Raw genomic sequence first — 20673 nt, forward strand, 5'->3', positions numbered from 1 at the left:
AGAAGATTAACCCAGTAAGCCCTGGGGTAGGGAACCAGGTCGGGCAGCCCTCACTACGAGGAGCTCAACTGGGGTTAGGAAGCCCACTGTGGGGAGCCCTGCAGGAGTCGGGGTAGGGAGCCTGCAGCAGCCAGAAGGGAACCCAGGCTAGCAGGCTGGTGGCCCCACCACAGGACAGCCAGGAGGCCTGACTGCCCCTTGGCCAGCAAATCCCCTTGTTTGGGACTACTGAGGTCCTGCCGGTGCTGGACAAGGGAGGTACGACCTGTCCATCAGAAGCATGAAGACTGCTGAACAACCAGTGGGCTGCTGGAGAAAAAAGAGCACTCAAGAAAAACAGGCTTATCGAAGAGAAACTACATGAATTCTTTGCTCGGTCTCTGCGGCTGACGTCGCGGGGGACATTCCCAAACCTGAATCGTTCTTTTTAGGCGGGAAATCTGAGGCACTGTCCCAGACGGAGGTGTCATTACAGGAAGTTGTTGACCAAAATGGTGCGTTAAATAATCAGTCGTCACCAGGTAGAGCTGGCCAAGGGGAGCACAGGGCATCATGCCACCCCCTTGCTCGCTGGCCCCAAGGCTGGGTTTGTCACCAGGACCAGAGAGTATTCACCAAAGAGCTGTGAGGGAACTCGCATGAGAATTTCAGGGTACTAAGCCTGATATCTAACTTTCCCTTAAATCAGCCCCTGTACCAAATGTCTGAAGGGTGGGTAACCAACCTCTTAAAACAAAAAAAATGGCACCAGTTGCAGTCCTTGTAAGGCGTTACGTGACAACCAAGCACCTGCTGGTCAATGACATCATGGTGACGTGTGCGCTAGTCAAAGTGCAACTAACATCTCCCTTTGTAAATGGACCAGCGCACCCCAAAGCCCACAGAAGCTGAACAATAAAAGGAGAGAAAAAATCCTATCACACTGAGACAGCTGGAAGGTCTCTCCCAGCCAAGCTCTGCTCCCATAATATTTGGGCAGTGCAGTGTCATAAATTTTAGTGCTATTAATCCCCAGCCTCATTCATTTCTGTTCAGCTATCTAAAAGCAGTAGCCTTGTCACTCTAGGCAGGGCGATAGGGCTTTTAATTGCCTATAGATTTCAGAAGAGTTCTTATCTCAGCCCAATTTGGAGCTCCAGAGATGGGTCTTTCTTCCCTTGGTCAGAGTCAATATGAATTCACAGCACTCCGTAAAGTCGGAAGTGTCTCAGGAGCCTGATTTCGCTGAAAAAGAACCTACTCTTTGTAGGTGATAGGGGTCAGCTTTTTGTGCGTGCTCGATGAGATGAGCCCAATGCAACTTCACAGCAGCAGGCCAAATTGCATGGAAACAAAACCATGCTGTTGCACCCAGCAGCCCTACCTGAAGGTTGGTGAGAGACAATCCCTGCTCCGAAGAGCTCGCAGTGTAAAGGGACTGAACGAATACAAGGGGGGTTATTATTGTCTCCCTTTTTCACGTGGGCAATCGACGCACAAGAGGGAAAGTGATTTGCCTAGCAGCTTTGCATAGGAAGTCAGTAGCAGAGGCTCAGTCTCTTGGGCTGCCAGGCTCTCCCGGGCTTGGCCTGGGTGCATGCTCCTCCATTTCCGTTCCTTTTGGAGTTCTTTGGTCTCCGCACACCTCTCCTGGACTCAGAGTCCCTTGACAAACACTTTGCCCAGCTTAACTCCCGCCCCCGTGGAGACCTACAGTCAGCCTTCCACAGGAGTGGTGTTGGGTTTCATCTCCTTTACAAGCTTGACTCCTTGAGGCCTTCCAGTAGGGTCACCGTGGCAACCACAATACCCGGACATGATGTACCCAGTTAGCAAACCGTGGCTGGGTAAACCTGCCGGCTCTGGCATTTTAACCTTTTTCTTTTATTTTGCAATTGGGAGTGCACGTGAGGAGTAAGCAGGCACGTTCTGGGCATGTCCTCACCCTTTTCTGTGCACCCACGGGGGCTAGAAACCGCCTTTTTTAACAGAAAATTTAAGAGTTCATAATCACATGACTCCCAGAGCTGGGGCTGGGAGTAAAACACTAAACGCAGGGCTGAACCAATGTTCCAAGTCATTTAGTTTCAGGGTTCAGCTGCCTCCGCCGGCAGAGGTGGAGTGTCTTGTGGGAGGTGTAGGTCAGGTGATTCGTTTTCGCTTCTGGGCCTCGTCGCCGGACTACGTCTCCCATGAGGCAGCCCATCTGCCTTTGGTTAAGGTGTGAGTCACGGGAGGGCGCCAGGTGCCCAAGTCCCAGGCTGGGCGCCCCTTTGGCCTGCAAAACTCCCGCTGAAAGGGCCTCAGTTCCCTCAGTGCCTGAGTGGTCAGTGTCAGAGAGCCCATCATACCTACGTGCTGGTCTCTGGGTACACACATGGTGTGCCACCATCTGCCTGGCCCCACACCTGAGCCCCCGACTGAGCCACAAACCAGGACAGGTGCTCATGTGCAGCAGTGGCGTAGCTAGGAGCGGAAAGCCGGGCGGACCCTGACTTCCAGGTGGGCGAGCAGCGACAGAGGTGACTAGCTCACTTCCCCCCGCCCCCCGACGCCAGGCCCCCTTACCGGCCCTGGTGGCCCCAGCACAGGGCTGCACCAGCTGGGCAGGGTGGAGGCACGCTGGTGTGGCAGCCGGCAGCTGATTGTATTTGCCCTAAGGAGGAACCGAGGCTGGAAGTTAGAAGACTGTTGCTGGTTATTGCGCGCACCCCTGTCATGGCACCACTCACCTGACTGCGATCTGAGCTAAACAGTCCCAGTATTTCCCTCCCTGCTCTGACGGGATCTAGCAGCAGAAGTGGCAGCATACCAGCCATTTTTGTCCTGTGCAAAGCACAGTGAAGTATTCAGAAGTATTTGTTTTTGTAATGCTCCCTTTCCTTCAAGGGCTGTTGCGTGCCAGTCGGGGGCAGCGTCTGAACTGGCTAGGGACCCGATCCTGCAAAGATGTTTGTGAGGAGACTCGCCGAGTTCACCTACAACACTTCAGCCAAACCTGTGCAGGATTTGCAGGATCGGGATATATGTTTTCTGTGAGTGGAGGATTTTCACAGTCAGATGCTCACTGGTTTTTGATTCGGTTGTGGTTCAGAGGCCGAATCCATCACTGTGTTACTTCAGCTCCATGCCAGGATAAATCCATTTGTTTGCAGTGGTGAACCAAACCAGTGCCATTGCCATCTGCTTTCTTAACAGACACATGAGGGACTGAACTGGGAACCCCCCCGAAAAAAGCCTGAACTGTTGCAGGTGAAGCTAAAAAGTCAGCACTTGGTCACTCGGGCTGTAATAGGCTCAGATCCCATGTGTTAGAGGCACAGAGGAGCTGGAAGACATAGGCTTAACAGTCAGTTCCAGCAGCATTGCTGTTGGGGTTTCTAATAGTTTTTCGCAGAACATATTTTAATAGTTCATTGAAAGTGAAGGAGATCTGAGCTAGGCTGATTCTTATATTCATAGGAGGATGAACCATGTCAGTAAGAGCACAACTGACTGAAAGCTCTACCCCGTCTGCTGGAGACCCAGGCTGAGCTTTGCAACGTTATGGTTTTAGACCCTTTAGCTGCCCAGCCAGAAATAACACGTAACCCCCAAATACCAGTTGCACTTTTGCATAATTAGTACATGAATCGGACTTGGGTTAAAAATGAGCAGCCATCTGAATCTCCGTTATCAGGAGAAACCTTTCCTGTGCTTTGCTGTGGCAGGTCCTCTGTATTTACACAGTCAAAGCAGACATTTGCTAATATGTGACTTATTTGGTTTTTTTTTTTTTTTTCAGTAAGAGGCACCCAGCATGGCTGGATCTCTTGGTAACTTGCTGCAGTAGATTTTTCTAAACTTCTTGCAAAAGCGTGATATGAGAGGCTTTCTGCATTTGTTGGGCAAAAGGCAGTTATAGGACCTGATGTGTTAATTCACTTAACTCTTGAATATTCAGGTGTAGATTGTACCAGAGCCATATGCACTGTTCTGTATGGAGCACATTTTGGAAAACATATTTCTGGAGCTCCAAGTGACCTTCTAAATAAAACTGAATTTCCATTGTAATCACAAGCAGGAAAGGAACTCTGAAAATCCAACCAGAAAAACCCTTCTTGCTTTTCTTTATGTACCTAAAAGAAGCAACACAGTGGACCCATTTCCTCCTCTTTCACAGATCACAGCCCTGAGAGCTTAAGGAGTCCAAAACTGGGATGAATCTAATAACCAGGGAAATTAATGGCTCCTGTTTGCCTAACGTCAGGCAATGACAAAACAAAAGCCAAAGAAATCACCTAACATGTTTCAATCTTACAGTCTCTTTAATATTCAAGTAACAAAAAACATAGTGGAGCACAATATTTCCAGCATGCAAAAGACAAGACAGAGAAGCAAAGTATATATCAGAGCAGTATGAAAATCTCCTCTTCGAAGTAACAAACATCGGTTAAAACAAAAAAGCAAATGTCTTCGAGTTGTGTAGCTAACTGCGACTGTAAAAATAATGACCCCCATCCCCCAGGGTGTAAGTCAGCATCTCATCACCGAGTACCACAGTGGCAAGCAGATTTGCACTTTGTAGGGCGGGAGGGGGAGTGGGCTAAGGAAGTGAGCATTCTTTGTACTTAATTGGCATTAGTCACTTACTCCTATCCAGTGTTTAGTGGAAGCAGAAAGAAATGTAGGTGCTGCCCAGCTATCGGCAGAGCACCTGCAGTGTGTAGCATGTGTTTCTAAATGAGAGGGGACCCTGCTGCTGTCCCAAGGCAGTACAATAAGACCTTCTTTAGGGTTCTATCCTAGAGTTCGGGGATGGAGTCCATCTCCCCTGAGTCTTTTGTGGCTTCACCACAGCCCCTGTGCTGGGCCACTGCCCTTTCACAACTGGTGCGTCCTTTCTGGTCCTCTGGGTGCCAGTGGCTCCTCCCCATCCCACCTCCAAACTCCCATTACACGCCTATTTGCAGCTAGTCTGGAGACAGACGTGAGATGTATAGAGCTGTGACCAAGAAGAGGAGCAAAATCCCATCACCACTAGCTATCAAACTGGCTGCTTGGGAGGAGAGGCTTTCTGGCATCTCTCGTTTACATATCCCTCTAATCCACCGAAGGTCCACAGGAGACAGATCCTCACTCTGCCACAGAGTCACTGTCCAGAGACCCATGAAAGAAACTCCTTGAGTCAAACTTGCTCAGGGGACAGTCAAGGCTTCCCATCCTCTGGACTGACTGCATTACCAACTGACCACTGGGACGACGGTAGTGACCTGGTAAGGGGTTAATATTCCGAGCGGCGTGCAAAGAATTAATAAGAGGAAGCTCTAATGCCACTGAAGAGCGTTACGCATCTAACGCTCCGTGGGATTCCCGCTCCAAATGTCACTCTAATTCATTCTAAGTGCACAGTCACAGAGAGGGAGCCGTGTTGGTCTGGACCTTTTTTGTTTTGTGATCATTCTAAATGGGAAATTTCTCTGGCTTCATTAAAGAGCCCATCTAGAGGAATGCCGGTTGTGCACAAAGGTTCTCAGTGGTCACAGCAAATACCAGGCACGGGGGAAAATGGATTATATGTATTTCCCGATGGGATCAGAGGAAATAAATACACTTGGGTATCACAGGTCACGTCTAATGTCTAAGCATATCAGCATCATATAGTAGGTTACAGTACGAGGCAAGGAAGTGTCTGGCTACTAGTGATGGGATCTGCCCACATGTGCTCACGATACTTAAAAAAGGGGCCACTGGAAGTGAGTTAAAGCACACGGCATAAAACACACCCGACAACGTGGCAAGGCTGGGTTGCAGGGCTAGGGCAAAGATACACTATCATTTGAGCAGAAGGCTGTTGCGTTCTCTGAGCACAGCTAGAGGTTGTGTTAAAGTCTCCAGGTTCTTCAAAAAAAACAAACAAAAAAACACAAAGAGGCAACTCTCTACGCCTTGAGTGAAATTCCATTTGAAGGAGGAGATGGGCAAATTGTTCAAATTGTTGCATTATGCTGTTTTCACTCACTGCTCTGTAGCAGAGATCAGCCGCCAGGATTATTTTGGGAGACTGGAAACTCTGCCTTTTGTAACTAGCCGGCAGAGACTCTTGGGTTTAGCACCCTGACTTGCAAAGGCCTTTCAGGCCTGAGCTCCAGGGTAATTAGCTCTTAGCCACAAACACAAATGGGATCATGAGCGATTTCCATGGAATTGCAAACTTCAGCTGTGTTGTGTTCTTAAACAAATCAATAAAAACAGACAGAAAATGGTCTGTGAGAGAACCAAGCTTTTGCCTTTCAAAAGCTGACTTTGAAATACTAACCTCTTAAGGATGAGAACTAGAAGAGGAACACGCTGCTTTTTTATGGACCTCGACATACTGTGGACACAACTACAATGTTATCTCAAGGTCACGTTAACAACCAAAGAAAATGCTTCAACCCTCACCACAGTAAACCAAATAAAATAAGAAAGAGCAAGCCTATATACAGGCCTATGTGCCTTTGGTTTGAGCACTTTTTTTTGTTTGATTTTGGACTGAAAAATGTTACAAAACGATAGTGTATCTTTGGCCCCTGATGGATGTCTAGACATAGTCATATTTTGAAGGGTATGAGCGTTTTCCATCCTCACTATGAGCAGCCTCTTCATACGTCGAGAGTTTTTTACTTTTGGTTTCAGGTTCATAGCTAGTACCAGCCTTATATGGTGCAGTCTTGTAGGAGATATTTCGTCCTGATGCGTTGTAGGATACTGCCTTGTAGCTGGAAGAGAAATAAAATACATCGGCAATGCAGACCCTGCAACAACCTCGATATCCACTTCACTGTGTACTTTATTCCTGCGAGCTCCTGGATTTAACACAACTGATTAAGCATCTATATTTATTCCTAGTATTTGTATCATAGTAACCCTTGGAGGTTCTGATTAAGAGGAACGTCAGATGTCCATGAACAGATCGCTTAAGTTTCTCCCTTAAATTTCTTCTTTGAAGTGCTTCGGCAGTTTCTTCCATTAATAATTCCTAGTCTGCAGATTGTTTGAGTTGCAGATTGAAAAGCCACATACAGGGGACAGCTTCTCATCTGGTGCAAATTGTCCTAGCGCCTCTGGCTTCAGAAGCTCTCTGACAAGTTATGAAGTTTGCAACTCATGTTGTCATTCATGTAACAAAGTTAACTGAGCAAGACAGTGCATATTTTGAATTGTATATTTCGTTGTAAAAATTGCAGTCCATATCTCGTTGACACACATATCACCCAGTCCAGGAAAAGAAACAATACACGTGACATGCAAATAATCAATACTTTAAGTATACTATATTCTTAGGGAGCCCACAAACATCATAATTACGGCTGAGCAAACAATTGTTTTGAGTTCCAGGACCAGAACGCAAAATTCCTTCCCCTCTCCCCATTTGGTTCCATTCAAATCCAACCCAGTTTTTTTTTCCTAAATGTTTCAACTGAATTAAAAACCCTGAGAAAATTAATTTGGGGCAAACCCATTTTAAAAGCTTTTTGTGGTTTTCATTTTGGTTCTTTTTTGCTGTTTTTCACTGTTGGTCGTTGTAAAGAAAACGGCCAAATTTCAAAATGAAACTGCAAGTTTAAAAACCAAAACAAAACAGAAAAAAGGAAAAGAAATATTTTTACTTCGAAAATAACCATTTCTGGCTAAAATGAGGCATTGAATTCAGCCCAAGTTTGTGTAGCGCTTGCATCTAAAATGGATTTTTCAGTGAAATTACTATTGTCTTAAAAAAATTGGCAAGCTCTAGTCATCATATCCTTTGTAACATGGGCGTGCTTACTAGTGGCAGGTATGGAGCATCTGATCCGCCGGCTATATACGTTTGCACCACTACTGCTTGTTCAGCAGAGATCTACCATGTGCCATGAAATAATGAGCCCCACAGGAGACGTGTACTTCGCTCCCTAATCCATTATCAAAGCCTATTTCATTACCAGCCAAACTTACAACTTAGAACCGAACCCAACTTACTGGGTGTCTTCCGGAACCAGTCCCCTGCAGGCAATACACATCATGATGCCACCTACCAGGGCCAAGCCCCCAGCAACCCAGCCAACAAATAAGGCTGAACCAAAGGTGTACCTACAGAATAAGAAGACAAAGGGCCTGTGATGCGGTAGGGTTGCAGGAACTCTCAGTGCTACTTGTAAGTTTAAGATACAAAATTCTCTCCTGGAACATGACCGCTCTTCCGCCACGTTGCTCTCCCTTAGTTTTACCTTCAGACTTCCCTCTGTCCCAACAGTCACGAAAGCATGACCACATTTCATCCCCACTACACTAGTGTCATCTGTGTGGCAGGGTGAAAGGATGCATTCTCCCTGCTGCCCTCATTTGGATACGTGAACATAGACGTCACTCAGCTATCTCGCTTATATTTCTTATTTATTCATTTCCACCTTCAGAGTGCCCACTGAAGGCGACAGACAGACTCCCATTAACTCCCTTGGGCCTTAGGTCAGGTATTAAAGCCAGAGTAACAAGACACAGGAAAACCTCCACGAGCCCATCCCATGCAGTGGAATAATCAACTCGTGCGTCACACTTCATAGAACACTAGAACTGGAAGGGACCTCCAGCCCAGTTCCCTGCCCTCATGACAGTACCGCATGTAACTACCCACAGGCAAACCTCAAACCTGGGACCTCTGGAGCTTCACACAGGAGCCTCTACAGTTTGAGCTAAACTTCGTGACTTCTAGGTCACGCCACTCCCCCACTTTCCTGCAGCCGAACTAGAAAGATGACAATCAGAAATCTGTGGCACCTTCTAGACCAACAAATTTATTGGAGCATAAGCTTTCATGGGCAAAGACCCACGTTGTCAGATGCATCCGAGGAAGAGGGTCTTTGCCCATGACTGAAAAGCAGGTCTTCAGCCACGAAAGCTTATGGGCCAATAAATCTGTTAGTCTATAATGTGTCTCAGGACTCCTTGCTGTCTTTGCAGATACAGACTAACACGGCCACCCCTCTGATACTGGAGGGGTGACATTATTGGGCAGCCCTCTCTGCAGCTGGTGATCACTGGCAGCTGGTACAAGTTACAGCAAGTCAAGCATGTACTTGGGGAACTGGTTTTGGATAGAGCAGGCCTGTTGGCAGGGGGCCCGCAGGGTGGTTTTAAGCTACGCTGTGCGCTCATCACAGCTAACGATCTGGCCTGATAAATCCAACCATAGCACCAGAACCGATCTTCAAGCACAGATGAGACGCCATCACTACATGCTTCTTGATTCTGTGGCAGCTCTGGCTACCCCACGCCCATGCTAACATTTTACCCCTGAGCTATACCGAGTGCCCACAGACGGTTCTTCCTCAGAAAAAAGTTACCGTGTCTGGATCGTCTGCATCGCTCCCTGGTACATAGAGGCTGTCGACATCCAGAAGTTTGTGACCAGCATGTTGGCAAATACGGACACGCCAGCAATCGCACATAGACCTGGGAAGAGAGCGCACGTGAAACGGGGAGCAAGATTCACCACTGCCTCATGGGTCAAGGAGTCATTCAGATCTCTGAAAAACGTGGGGCAAAGTGCACAAGTCAGTCAGATTACCTGCTGACCCACCGGTTTATCACTCCACCTGGGCCTGGTGTAAGACAGTGGGCCCAGGCTGCCCCATGACATCTCCCTCCTGCCTTGGGACACGGGATATTGAATCACGCTGCCGCATGAGGAGGGGCTGCTATAAACAGACACTGGCCAGCGGACCACACTGCCCTGTGACGGGAGACTGGTAGGTATTAACTCGGCCCATTGGACTGTGCTTTCCTGCAGGTAGCCCAGGGGAAGCCTTGCCAGCTCAGGTTGCTAGGCCACATGACTGGGTTGTGGAGCACAGCTGGAGGCCTGTAACCACGGTTTATGATGTAGAGGCCCCGCCCCCAGCACACCAGCCCGACGGAGAATAAGAATGGTCGGGTTTTCCATGTCACATGCTCCGTAATGGAGTGCGCCAATATCAAAGCATCCGTTACAACTCACTTCTCTTAAAAAAATCTTTCTAGTACAGCTGGTGGGTTAGTATCAGAGAGGGAGCCAGGTTAGTCTGTAGCTTCGAGAGCAGCAAGAAGTCTTGTGGCACCTTATCGACTAACAGATATTTTGGAGCATAAGCTTTTGTGGGCAAAGACCTGCTTCATCAGATGCAATATCTGTTAGTCGATAAGGTGCCGCAAGACTTCTTGTTGTTCTCAAAGCTGGTAGATTGTTTTTCTGCTCAACCTTCTCACAACGCAAAGCCTTTCCGAGTCATGCAGATTGCGATCGCTGAAAACCATCTTTTTCTGCTAGTTTTGAATGCTCGGTTTCAACAAAAAAACTTCAAACCAGCTTTTCATTGCTGTCCACATTTTTGTGGGGAAAGACATCATTTCATGCCCATCTGCAGAGGGTGCAAATAACTGCTGTGAAGTTTGCTGTAGCTGAGAAATGAGAAATCTAAGCATTTCTCTTGAAAAATCTAAAGTCGCAGATACCTCTGACCCAAAACAAGCAGGAGATCAACTCAAACACATCACATTACCAAAGCCCTTCAAAGTCCCCATCTTGCCAGCCAGCAATGCTGCATTTGCCTGTTTGCTTTTGGTTTTACAAAGACTTTCCATGCTCTTAAATTCAGGTGATAGCTCAGTGGTTTGAGCATTAGCCTGCTAACTTCAGGGTGGTGAGCTCAATCTCTGAGGGGGTCATTTAGGGATCTGAGGTGAGTAGATTTGAAAAAAAAAAATCCATTAGGGATGGCAATAAGTCCTGCTGGAGGGCAGGAGGCTGGGTTTAATGACCTCTGAAGGTCCTTTCCACCTCTTTGAGGTAGGCTTGCATGTAGTTGAAGAAATCATGAAGAACGCAATAAGCATTTATACTTACCAGCCATGATAATTTACACTTACCAGCCACAATGAACATGATGCCTGAGGTTAGCGTCATGTTGGCTTTTGCAGAATCCTCCATGTTGCCAATACGAATGCATTTCAGGGCAAAAATGGACACAAGCAGGCCAATGGCCCCCAAAACAATGCCCACAATCATCAGGGCTCGCACCGCCTGGAACATCGCTGCAAAACAAGCCAAGAAAAGAAAGGTTTGAATTCCTAACCTGGGGTGGCACCCCAGACCTTGACCGGCCGGTGGGGGGCAGCCAAAATGACATACAACGGGTATTGCTGAATTCTCAGAGAAGAGCCACAAGGAGGCTGATGGACTGTTCACCAAAAAAAACTTTTTCAAAGGCAAGAAGAAGAGGAAAATTACCCCCAGAATTCTATTTTTCTCAAACCATTCTAGATTTCCATTGTTAAACCAAAAGCCAAGAGTTGTTTTAGCAGCCAAAAAGCCTGGATGTTCTTGGTTTAAATTTTCAAGCTTCTTGGCTGCCAAAAACTGAAATATTTGCAGCTTTTAGGGCTGGGGTTTTTTGTTTGTTTTTGTTTTCTGTTTTGTTTTGGTTTATTGTGGTGGTGGTTTTGTGTTGTTTTTTTTTTCCACTTTTTGGAAGAAACTCTGAACATTTTCAAAGGAAAATATTTATGAAAATTAAAACATTTTCCTGGCATATGGGAAAACAATCGTTTCTTGAGCAGTTCTGGAGGATTCCCATTCTGGAAGGAATGATGTTAGGCCCATGGCCCCATGCGTTCTTTTCAGTAAGCCAAGTCTGACCCTGAATCAGGCAAGCTGACTTTCCAAATATACTTCTGCATTGGCGTGAGCTTCCAGTCACATGCTGTAAGAAGCCAGGGAGGAACGAGACAGGCCCGCAGATAGGTTACAAATATTCAAATTAGCTCTAAATGGAACGATGGCCAGATTTACTTATGGAGGTGTTCAGACATCAATAATGCAGAGAAGGGCCGGTTACCATCTCTAAGCAATTCAGTACCTCTGCAAATTTGCATTTTCATCTTTACTATTTGCAGAGTTTCCTCTTTTCATACGACATTAGTAGAGTTATTGAAATTATTTGTATTTTTCAAAACACTTTTCCATAAGGAAATACCATTGTGGACAAAACCAACATTTTTCAAGGAAAAGTATCGCTTTTGGTGGTCAAATACCAGGCCTGTAATACGCAGGTTTAGATTTCAAGCTCTTTCCCTATTAATACTACAGCTCTCATTCTCCACTGCCTGCATCTGGGGTCTCTTCGTAGAGCTGTACGTGGCTAGTGCACAGCATGACTAAAACTGGGAGTAGGACTCTGCAAGTGCTTCTCACTGGCGTGAATGGCAACACAAGCAAGAGGATATAGCGGACAATGAGGTCCACTTTTTAAAAATGCAACGACAAGAATTACAGCAGCTCATGGTGTTTTCATTCTCTTTGCTGTTTTCTTACGGTAAGCCAAAGGAATGTGCCACGATTATTTCACTCACTGGCAATGAGATAACCAGACTCTCTTGGTACCAGACACTCCTTGTGGCAAGTGAGCATGTGGAGTGGTTCACAGCAAAGAGAAGAAATTTGTACCTTATTCAGGTTGAACCTCTCTGGGACCTACAGGTGCCACACTAGAGGATTTGCCAGACCAAGGGAGGTCAATATTGTCTGGCCGCATAACCGGCACTTCCGCTGCTTACTGGGCTCTTAGAAAACATTTAAGGGTAAATTACAGCTAAACAACAGCACAGAACACTGAGAGCCAGGATTGCTGGCTGGAAACAAACTTTATGAGACCACAGGAAACTTGGCCATGCCCATGATGAGTCATCATCTGGCTAACTAAAATCATGCCAGACCACAGAGGTTCAACCTGCACAACAAATGTTCAGAGTGCCCTTCAGGAATTTTTGCCAATTCCAAGAAGTCCCACAGACAACTCTTTTTTGCAGAAGGCTTCATCCGAGCACATTGTGAAAACCATCTAGAAGAGGTGACGCAGTCTTCTACAGAGTTACGATACATCAATTCTCTGTGGTAACTCAATGTCTTGTGAATCAGCTATTGCAACACCTTAACATCCTTCAAGCTGCCTCTCTCTCAAGGATTGGAGAAAGGTGAATGGGTGTTTGAATATCACGAAGCCGTGCGAATGAAATGGCATCAACTTTGTCTCGTCCACAGTTTAACACTTGACTGGAGGTATTTTTTGGCAATAACATCTGTGCCAATGTTCATATCATTTGTTGATGACCCCGTGAGAGACGGAAAGTTATCAGGATAACAGAGAGGGTCAAATACTTCTCGAGATATTTAAGAGTAGGTTAGATAAGCATCTGTCAGGGATGGTCTAGATGGTGCTGGGTCCCACCATGAGGACAGGGGACTGGACTTAATCTCCTGAGGTCGCTTCCAGTTCTAATGTTCTATGATTAGATGGGTTACCTCATGTTTGGGTAGGCCCAATAGTTCTGTCAGCTTGGGGCAGTGATTCACCTATCAGTGAACATGACAAACGGTTCTCAATGCATGGAAGAACCTGACCTAAAAAACCATGGCTTTCAGCGGGATCGGGTTGTGTCAGGCGTCCCAGTCTAGCTCTGCTATGAGTCATTCCATGCGACCAGGTATGGCTTTATCCGTTGATAACAAGGGCTAACAAACCAGGCGCTTTCAACCTCTCACTCATCAGTGCAAAGGTGCGATTCCATTATTATTCATCTGAAATCAAGAGTCTGGTGGATAAGGGCTATCAGCTCTGAAGGGCGTTCACCGGGCATTTGGTGCAGAGCAGGAGGAAAAATGTGAAGAAAATCACCATGTTTCTTTACTCATGTTTCTTTACAAAGGCTGAAGTTTCATTTCAACTTTTTTGGTTTCAGTGAGAGAGCAGAAGTAGCCTGTGCTATCAACCAGCAAAGGGTGTGCTGCCAGCTGAGGTGACCGCTAGTGAAACTGTTACTCCATAGCTGTGAGTAAGCCCCCATGGAACAGAATCAATAGCTCTGGTTTCCTCTCTGGGAGCAACGAGACATCCTTTTACTTCCTATGAACGTCCTCTGAAAGATTGCACTATTTGGGTGCAAGAAAAATGGGAGGGGTTTGCTTTGCTTCTCAGACTTCGTGAGCACATTCTGGACCCAATAAGTTGGTATATTTAGAATCCTAGACTCAGCTCCTTTGTGGGTCTCTGCTCTATGTTTCAAACTACATGAGTCCCAGCCCAGCAGCTCATGTGGAGAAAAATCTCTTAGTGAAGCCTCGCATGGACTGGTGGATTGAGGCCAGAGCTAAGGAACAGATTTATTTGAGCTAGGGAGTCCTTTGTTTTACAAACAGCAGGAGAGCTCTGTCCTTGGGCAGATGAGCTGCAGAAGGCTGGGCAGAGAGGGACATTGGTGTGCTGTGGGATGACTGATTCATCAGGAGCATTTTCAAATACATCATTCACTCAATAGAAGAAAAATCAAAAGGTTATGCACTAAATTCTATCCTCCCTCCCCGCCCCACCACACCCCTACATGGTAATGGAAAGTAAGAGAGAGAACAAGCTAGCTCATTTTCTTCTGCCCCCCACAAGGCTCAGGCACAACTGTAGTCCTCTCTGAATTCACCTCCCTGAAGCCTAAATACCTTTGGCCAGGTCGACACTAGGGGACAGGTTCGAATTAAGATGCGCAACTCCAGCTGCATTAATTACAAAGTGGAGCTGACCTACTTTGATTCAAACTTTGGCGCCATCCCCACCATGCAAGGTCGATGGGAGAGACGGTCCCATTTCCTTCCCTGTGAATGCAAGGAATACCAGAGCGGACACGAGCGCCCTTGACATTCAGTTTAGTGCATCCCCACTGGATGCACTAAAGTGACCACTAGGAGATTGCCCTCCCGCCCCTCAATCTGCAGATAAGTATAGACGTGCCCTCCGCCTCTTTCCTCAGTATTTCCTCCTTTGGAGCACAACCACTTTGTGGCTCGAGTCCCTCATCTTCTGAAATGGAGTGAGCCAGAGCACACGTGATGGGCCGGATCCCCAGCTGGTGTAAATCAGCATGGTGCCACAGAGATTGGCCAGCGTCTCGGGGACTGCAACCCAGCTGTGCTGATTTACGGCGGTATCTGGCCCCCTCTGTGTGGTTTCAGCAAATTCACATCAGGCAGAAGACAACAGAAGTAGTGATATCTGAGCCAATGCAACATAATATTCACATTATTGTCCACGTGCTACATCTACCCCACCAGTCCACTCCCGAGCATGGACTGTACAGTGAAAACCATGGGGATCAAAAGCATTGTCATTTTAAGTGCAAGAATGCAACAATCAGAAACCATTTTAGGAAAACTCTTTCTAGAAAGACAGTTGTTTAAAAAGTAGAAGGGATGGAAGTGTAGCAGTTTGGCCTAAACAGAAGGTGTCCTCAAGATTACTTAGTAAAACATAATCATATTTTTAAAGCTAGGCATATGAAATGTGGAGCGGCCAAAGCGCGTACATACCTGCTGTTTAAACACACATGGACAGCCAGCTGCATGAGTGTCCCTTTGTACACCTTGTGGGTGTGCAAACAACTTAAGAACAAAAGAGACCTCCCTTGGAAAAAGCCAGGCAGTGACATAAATTAACCTGAAATTTTCAATAATTTTAAAATATTTGGATGACTAATTAGCAAAACCCCCCAGTTTTCCCACAAAGGAACAATGGAATTATCCATCAGCCACGTCACTATCAAATGGAAGTTTTCAGACTGATCTGCCAGTCAGCACTGATTGTCTGAACAACGCTGATACTCTGTAATAGTTAACATAGGAGCTTCTCATTGTATTTCACAGCCCAAAGAGCCATTAAGAAAACTTCTCTCTCTTTTCCCAACGTTGGGATGAATAATATGCTTTAAGACCCACACGTTCAAGGGTATTTAGGCACCAATTTGAATCAGGTTCCTAAATATCTTTGAAGATCCATGCCTAAATGGATGTTATAAATGGCATGTATAACAAAAGGATATAACTTGTCCTTGACTAACTCCTTCCATCAGCACAGCCATAAATATGAAACCCTATCGCCAACTGCATTTACTGGAACAGGGACATCTATAAAAAAATAACCACTTTAAAGTCAAGTAATTCTAAGTTTACATTTCAGCAATGCACTATGGAAAGAAACACTGACTGAACCTCTGTTGTTGCAATATGAGCTTTCTATGGATGTTAAATATATTTTCTTTTTCCTAGCTACGGAACAGAAACAAGTTTCCCATCCTGAAAAAAAAAATTGAAAAATGTTTCCCAATGTTAACTGGGATGAAATGTCAAAATTGCAAAATTTTCACAAAACCAAAAAAATGCAAATAAAGTCAGATTAAGTCAATTAAAAATCTTTAATTTTTGTTAATTTCCAAATATTTTATTTTGATATTGACCTTTTAAATTTTCATTTATTACTTTACTGCAAAGCAGTTTAAATTTCTCAGTGAAAATTCTTTTCAAATATAAAAAAAAAAAAAAGCTTCTTGCGTCCTACATGTGGACACAGGAAATTTGTCAGAATTGACCCCTTCCAGCAGAAAGTTTTGATTATAATGAGTGGACATTTTTCTTACAAAAAACCCTATTTCATCAAAAAACTCCTGACAACCTCCAAATATTACAACATTAATTAAAGAATAATCTAACCAAAAATCTGGATTTTGCCGTTGATCAGTTTGGTGAAACCTGAATCAGTCTTGTATAACTTTGTTAGATATATTTATAAAAGTAAAAGGAACTCCATGGCAGCTAGCTTCATATGTTTTTTTTTCCAAGCCAAATACATTGTTAATAGCTATAATGAAGAAGGAACATTATTAAATCATTTCTCTGGAGAGATATCTAGAACTTTATCAAACAACAAACACAAAAGTGAAAAGGTTGCACACAAAAGGCTGTGACTAGCCATGGCCTTGGCTCCCAGGCAGTTATTTGTACCTGTTCAAGGAAAAATGAGTGTCAAATGGGACTGAACCAGTGACACAGTGTTAATTTTTTATTCCACGCTGAACAGGTGTAAAGGACTGAATACTGTAACGGAGAATCACACTGTTCATCAGATCAGTTTCAGTTTTGGTCCAGCCTCAGTACCTGCTGGTGTGCCATACAAATTACTCAAATGCCCCAAAACAACAAGCAGTCCTGTAGCACCTTGGAGACTAACAAATTGATTAGGTCTTGAGCTTCCAGGGACAAAACCCTCTTCCTCAGGTGAATGGCATAGATGCTCAAGGGCAGAATTGACTTCTCTGGAATAAAATGTTTCTATTTATTTTTTAAGAGGATGGTTTTGGTAATAGGGATTATACCCTGATTTCAACACGCCTGCATCTGTTCCTGACGCTTCGGACAACCTACTGTTTTGCCCAGCTATACTTAGGCAAAAAGGACTGTAAAATTGTACTAGCTCAGAATGTCTGTAGACCAAATTTGCATTTTCTTTTCTCGGGTGCAAATCTTTCTACAAGCGGCTTGGCAGTGGAGAAGCATGCCCCAGGGGAAATAGTACAATAACCAAATGATTCAAAGGGAACTAGGTGATGCCATATTTTAACAAAAGCTTCCATGCTTGTCTCTAAATAACCAAATCAGCTTTAGGTGAGGGGCCTTAAAGTGGATAGATCAGCTGGGTCATTTTCTTCTTATTAAAAAAATAAGTAAAGATCCAAAACTGAAATAAAAACAGCCAGCCAACCGCTATTGTGCAGCAAAACTTCATGGTCATTCAAAATATCCTCTAAACCAGTGTTTCCCAGGGTGTGGTCCGATGTCCAGTACCAGCCCTTGGGAAAAAAAAATACTGGTCCTTAGAAAATATACAGATTATCGCACATGATCCTATTAATTTGATCCATTTTGTATTTTCTCAGGCAATTAAGGTAATAACGATGAGCGAGGCACTTTATATTATTAGCCACCATTATTACTGTGAATAAATAAACAGTGAAAATGTATTCATTTTTCATTCATTTTTACACGTGCTTATATTTTTTGGCTGGAAAACAAGATACTGGAAAAAAAACCAGGTTACAACTCTATAAAGTTCGGGAAACTCTGCTCTGAACTCTTGCATTCAGATTCCTCTCTGCCTGTTGCTCTGCACCAGCTTTGAAAACAAGAAAATTCAGTTTGGCTTCTTTCCTCAGGTGCTGGGGGGGATATTTCCCCTGGTTTCTTTCTGGAAATGATCAGTATGATACCCCCGTAACACTGGAATAACTAAATGAAATTCCAGAACAGCGCCGGTCCCCCCTTTTCCAGAACCCCAGAATCTCAGCTGATTTCAATCAGAGTAGCTCGATTCCCATCAACAAAGCTGTGCCTCTTTACTTTCTAGCAGAGGACAATAATGCAAGTCCTGGAAAAATATGCATCAATCTGTAATATTTGCCAGGTAAGATTATTATTGATGGCAATAAAATATATATGACTTGTTATACACACGTGCTAAGTACTTTGGAGATATTTGCTCTCCCGTCTTCACAAACTGCTTTAAAATATTATCTCCTGCCAGTCAGTGAAAATGGCATTATATTTATCCTTCAAGAAAACTCCAGGGGATCACCCGGGTCTATCTTTTGCCCCTACCTGGTAGCCCAAGAATGGTGTAATAAGGCCGACACTCTGTGAAACCCGAGCTCTGCCTCACACAGCTCCTCCACAGTCCCTGGTACTGGAACACGGCCGTGACTGGGTTATCATACAAGTCCTGTGTGCTCCACATATCCATTCCAGTGGCTGCGATGCACCCAGCAAAACCCAAAGAGGAGACGACGAAGCCCATCACTTGGCATATTGTTGTCGACATGATGTCTCCCCCTGGGCCAGGATCTGAGCTGCCTTCAATGAATCCGTCGACCTTATGGCAGCACTCAAGTCCTCTCAACTGAGTCACCAGAAACACGGCTGCTCTTATCAGATGGTGCCTGTTCCGCGGCTTTGTTTGCTCAAAATGTTTTTGCAAGATAGTCCAGTTTCGCTCTCGTTGGGTAGGGTTGTGTGCTTTTTGGTTGGCGAGGTGAGAGATAGGTGCTTTTGTCCTTTAGAAACACCTGGGGAGCCAAGTACTCCTTGTTGATCAAATGTTGGGCAACACACTCTGAACGAAGTTATGAGATCATTATTACTATTCCTAAACAAGCCTGCACCTCTTCCCATGTCTAAATACACCAGAGTCCACTATACTTCAACTGTGCGCTTGGCGTGTTAGTGCTGAGACAGGGGAGTCAAGGCAGATCTCAACATACAAATTAATTTTCTCCTTTTTTTCTGGGTACATGTACGATGCTGATGCTACCCAACGCAGCTTCTCCCTAAGGTCTTCACAGACTCCACGCAACTCCTTCTTGCTGGTTTGCTCCTTCTGACATTACTTACCCCTATCCAAAGTGGGAGCAGGACACTTCTTAGTCAGGTTGGTACTAGCAATTTCTGACCACCTTGGGCACATGGTTCAGATTCTACACAAGGTAAACGACCATGGGGAATCAGGTCGGGGTCTTTTACTTGAGTTCTTCGTAAGGGCTGCCACCAGGAGAGGAAAAAGCCATAGTCTCATTAGGAACACAGTGAAAAGCTAAAGGACTTGTGATAAGACAAGAACAGAACAGAGCAGATGCACCAGGGCAGCAGAGGTCTCCTCAGCACTCCTCACGGGAGCAGTAAGGGTGTGTTTCACCCAGACTTCTTCATCCGCAATGCTGAGTTTAGGCAGGGGCTGTTCTGACTCATGTTGGCACCAGCCAGTCCCCCCGGAGGCTGTTCTGCAGAGCAAAGTATGTCCTGGCCAGGCCAGCCAGGGAATCGTCCCTATAAATCCCCACTACCAAATCTTTCCGAAGGTCCTCGTTTGTGACCAAGTCTGACCATTTGAATGCGAAGGATGCACCTCAGGCATCTGTTCATAAATGTCTGTATTTGCGGTTTGAAGACTTTTGATGGAGACGGCGAGGCCACGCTCTCAGCAAACCATCATCCAATGTAGTCCGCCAAGCTCTCCCATGGAACCCACAAGGAAAACGTAAAAGAGGAAGACCTCCGACAACGTGGAGAAGGTCTACTGTGATTGAAAGACGACAAGCGGGGTGCTCTTGGAGCCAGCTAGTTTTGTCCCAAGACAGAGTGAAGTGAAGGAGATTTGTAGATGACCTGTGCTCCACTCAGAGTACAAAGATTTAAGTCAAGTAAGTAAGTCACCACATTTTTTAGTAATCATTCATATGGGAATGATCCAAACGAGGGGGTCAGTTGTCCAGGTATCTACCTAACCTGTCAGATATTTCCAAGGCGCTCATTAGTCTGAAGCCTCAGCCCCAACTAGGCTATCGTATCACCTGCCAACATCCATGAGTGTTGTCCAAGTATACACTGACCGTTCAGAGACCCACTGTTTTACATGTGGTTCTTTACAAAGGCTGAGGGGATGCGAGAATTAGTAAATGAGTTCTCTGTCCACTCCTGTTGAAGTGCTGTGCTCAGGGGAGCAATATAAATGGGTCATGTTGCTCTACCACTGCACTACGGTGAGTTACAGGGACCTTCTAGACCTCATGCTCATAAATTTCAACGTAACACACTGTTTTCACCAATTTACTTCAGCCCTCACCTAGAAACAAGTTCTGTCTTTATCCAGTCACGGTACCTTTCTTTGCTGCAAACGTAGTCAATAGGATCACCTTGTTATGAAGCAGAATGAAAGCAACCTTGAAGAGAGGTGAGGTTATCACAAGGCTGGCTGATTTACAGGGGATTTATAAGCTCCTGCCTCTCTTTTCTATATG

General features: G+C 45.3%; 1 protein-coding gene across 1 annotated transcript; it reads right to left on the reverse strand.

Moving 5' to 3' along the window:
• Positions 1–4273: 4273 nt before the first annotated feature.
• CLDN18 (claudin 18) lies at positions 4274–18701 on the reverse strand. The gene is made up of 5 exons (XM_075004226.1): positions 18482–18701; positions 10882–11046; positions 9321–9429; positions 7960–8070; positions 4274–6719 (listed from the first exon to the last, which is right to left on the reverse strand). Exons 1-5 carry the CDS (start codon positions 18699–18701, stop codon positions 6542–6544), a joined length of 783 nt encoding a protein of 260 aa, XP_074860327.1. The 3' UTR covers positions 4274–6541.
• Between the last annotated feature and the right edge of the window lie 1972 nt (positions 18702–20673).

The sequence above is a fragment of the Carettochelys insculpta genome, chromosome 10 (genome assembly GCF_033958435.1).
Source record: "Carettochelys insculpta isolate YL-2023 chromosome 10, ASM3395843v1, whole genome shotgun sequence".
In the NCBI taxonomy this organism is placed as follows: Eukaryota; Metazoa; Chordata; order Testudines; family Carettochelyidae; genus Carettochelys; species Carettochelys insculpta.

What these genes read in the sequence shown, in the direction of transcription:
- CLDN18 (XM_075004226.1), bottom strand. Translation starts at nt 18,701, where the DNA reads ATGTCGACAACAATATGCCAAGTGATGGGCTTCGTCGTCTCCTCTTTG. An exon ending in ATGCAGACGATCCAGACACG is followed by an intron (nt 8,071 to 9,320) that starts GTAACTTTTTTC and finishes CTTATTCTGTAG; the next exon opens with GTACACCTTTGGTTCAGCCT. An exon ending in CTGGTTCCGGAAGACACCCA is followed by an intron (nt 6,720 to 7,959) that starts GTAAGTTGGGTT and finishes TTTCTCTTCCAG; the next exon opens with CTACAAGGCAGTATCCTACA.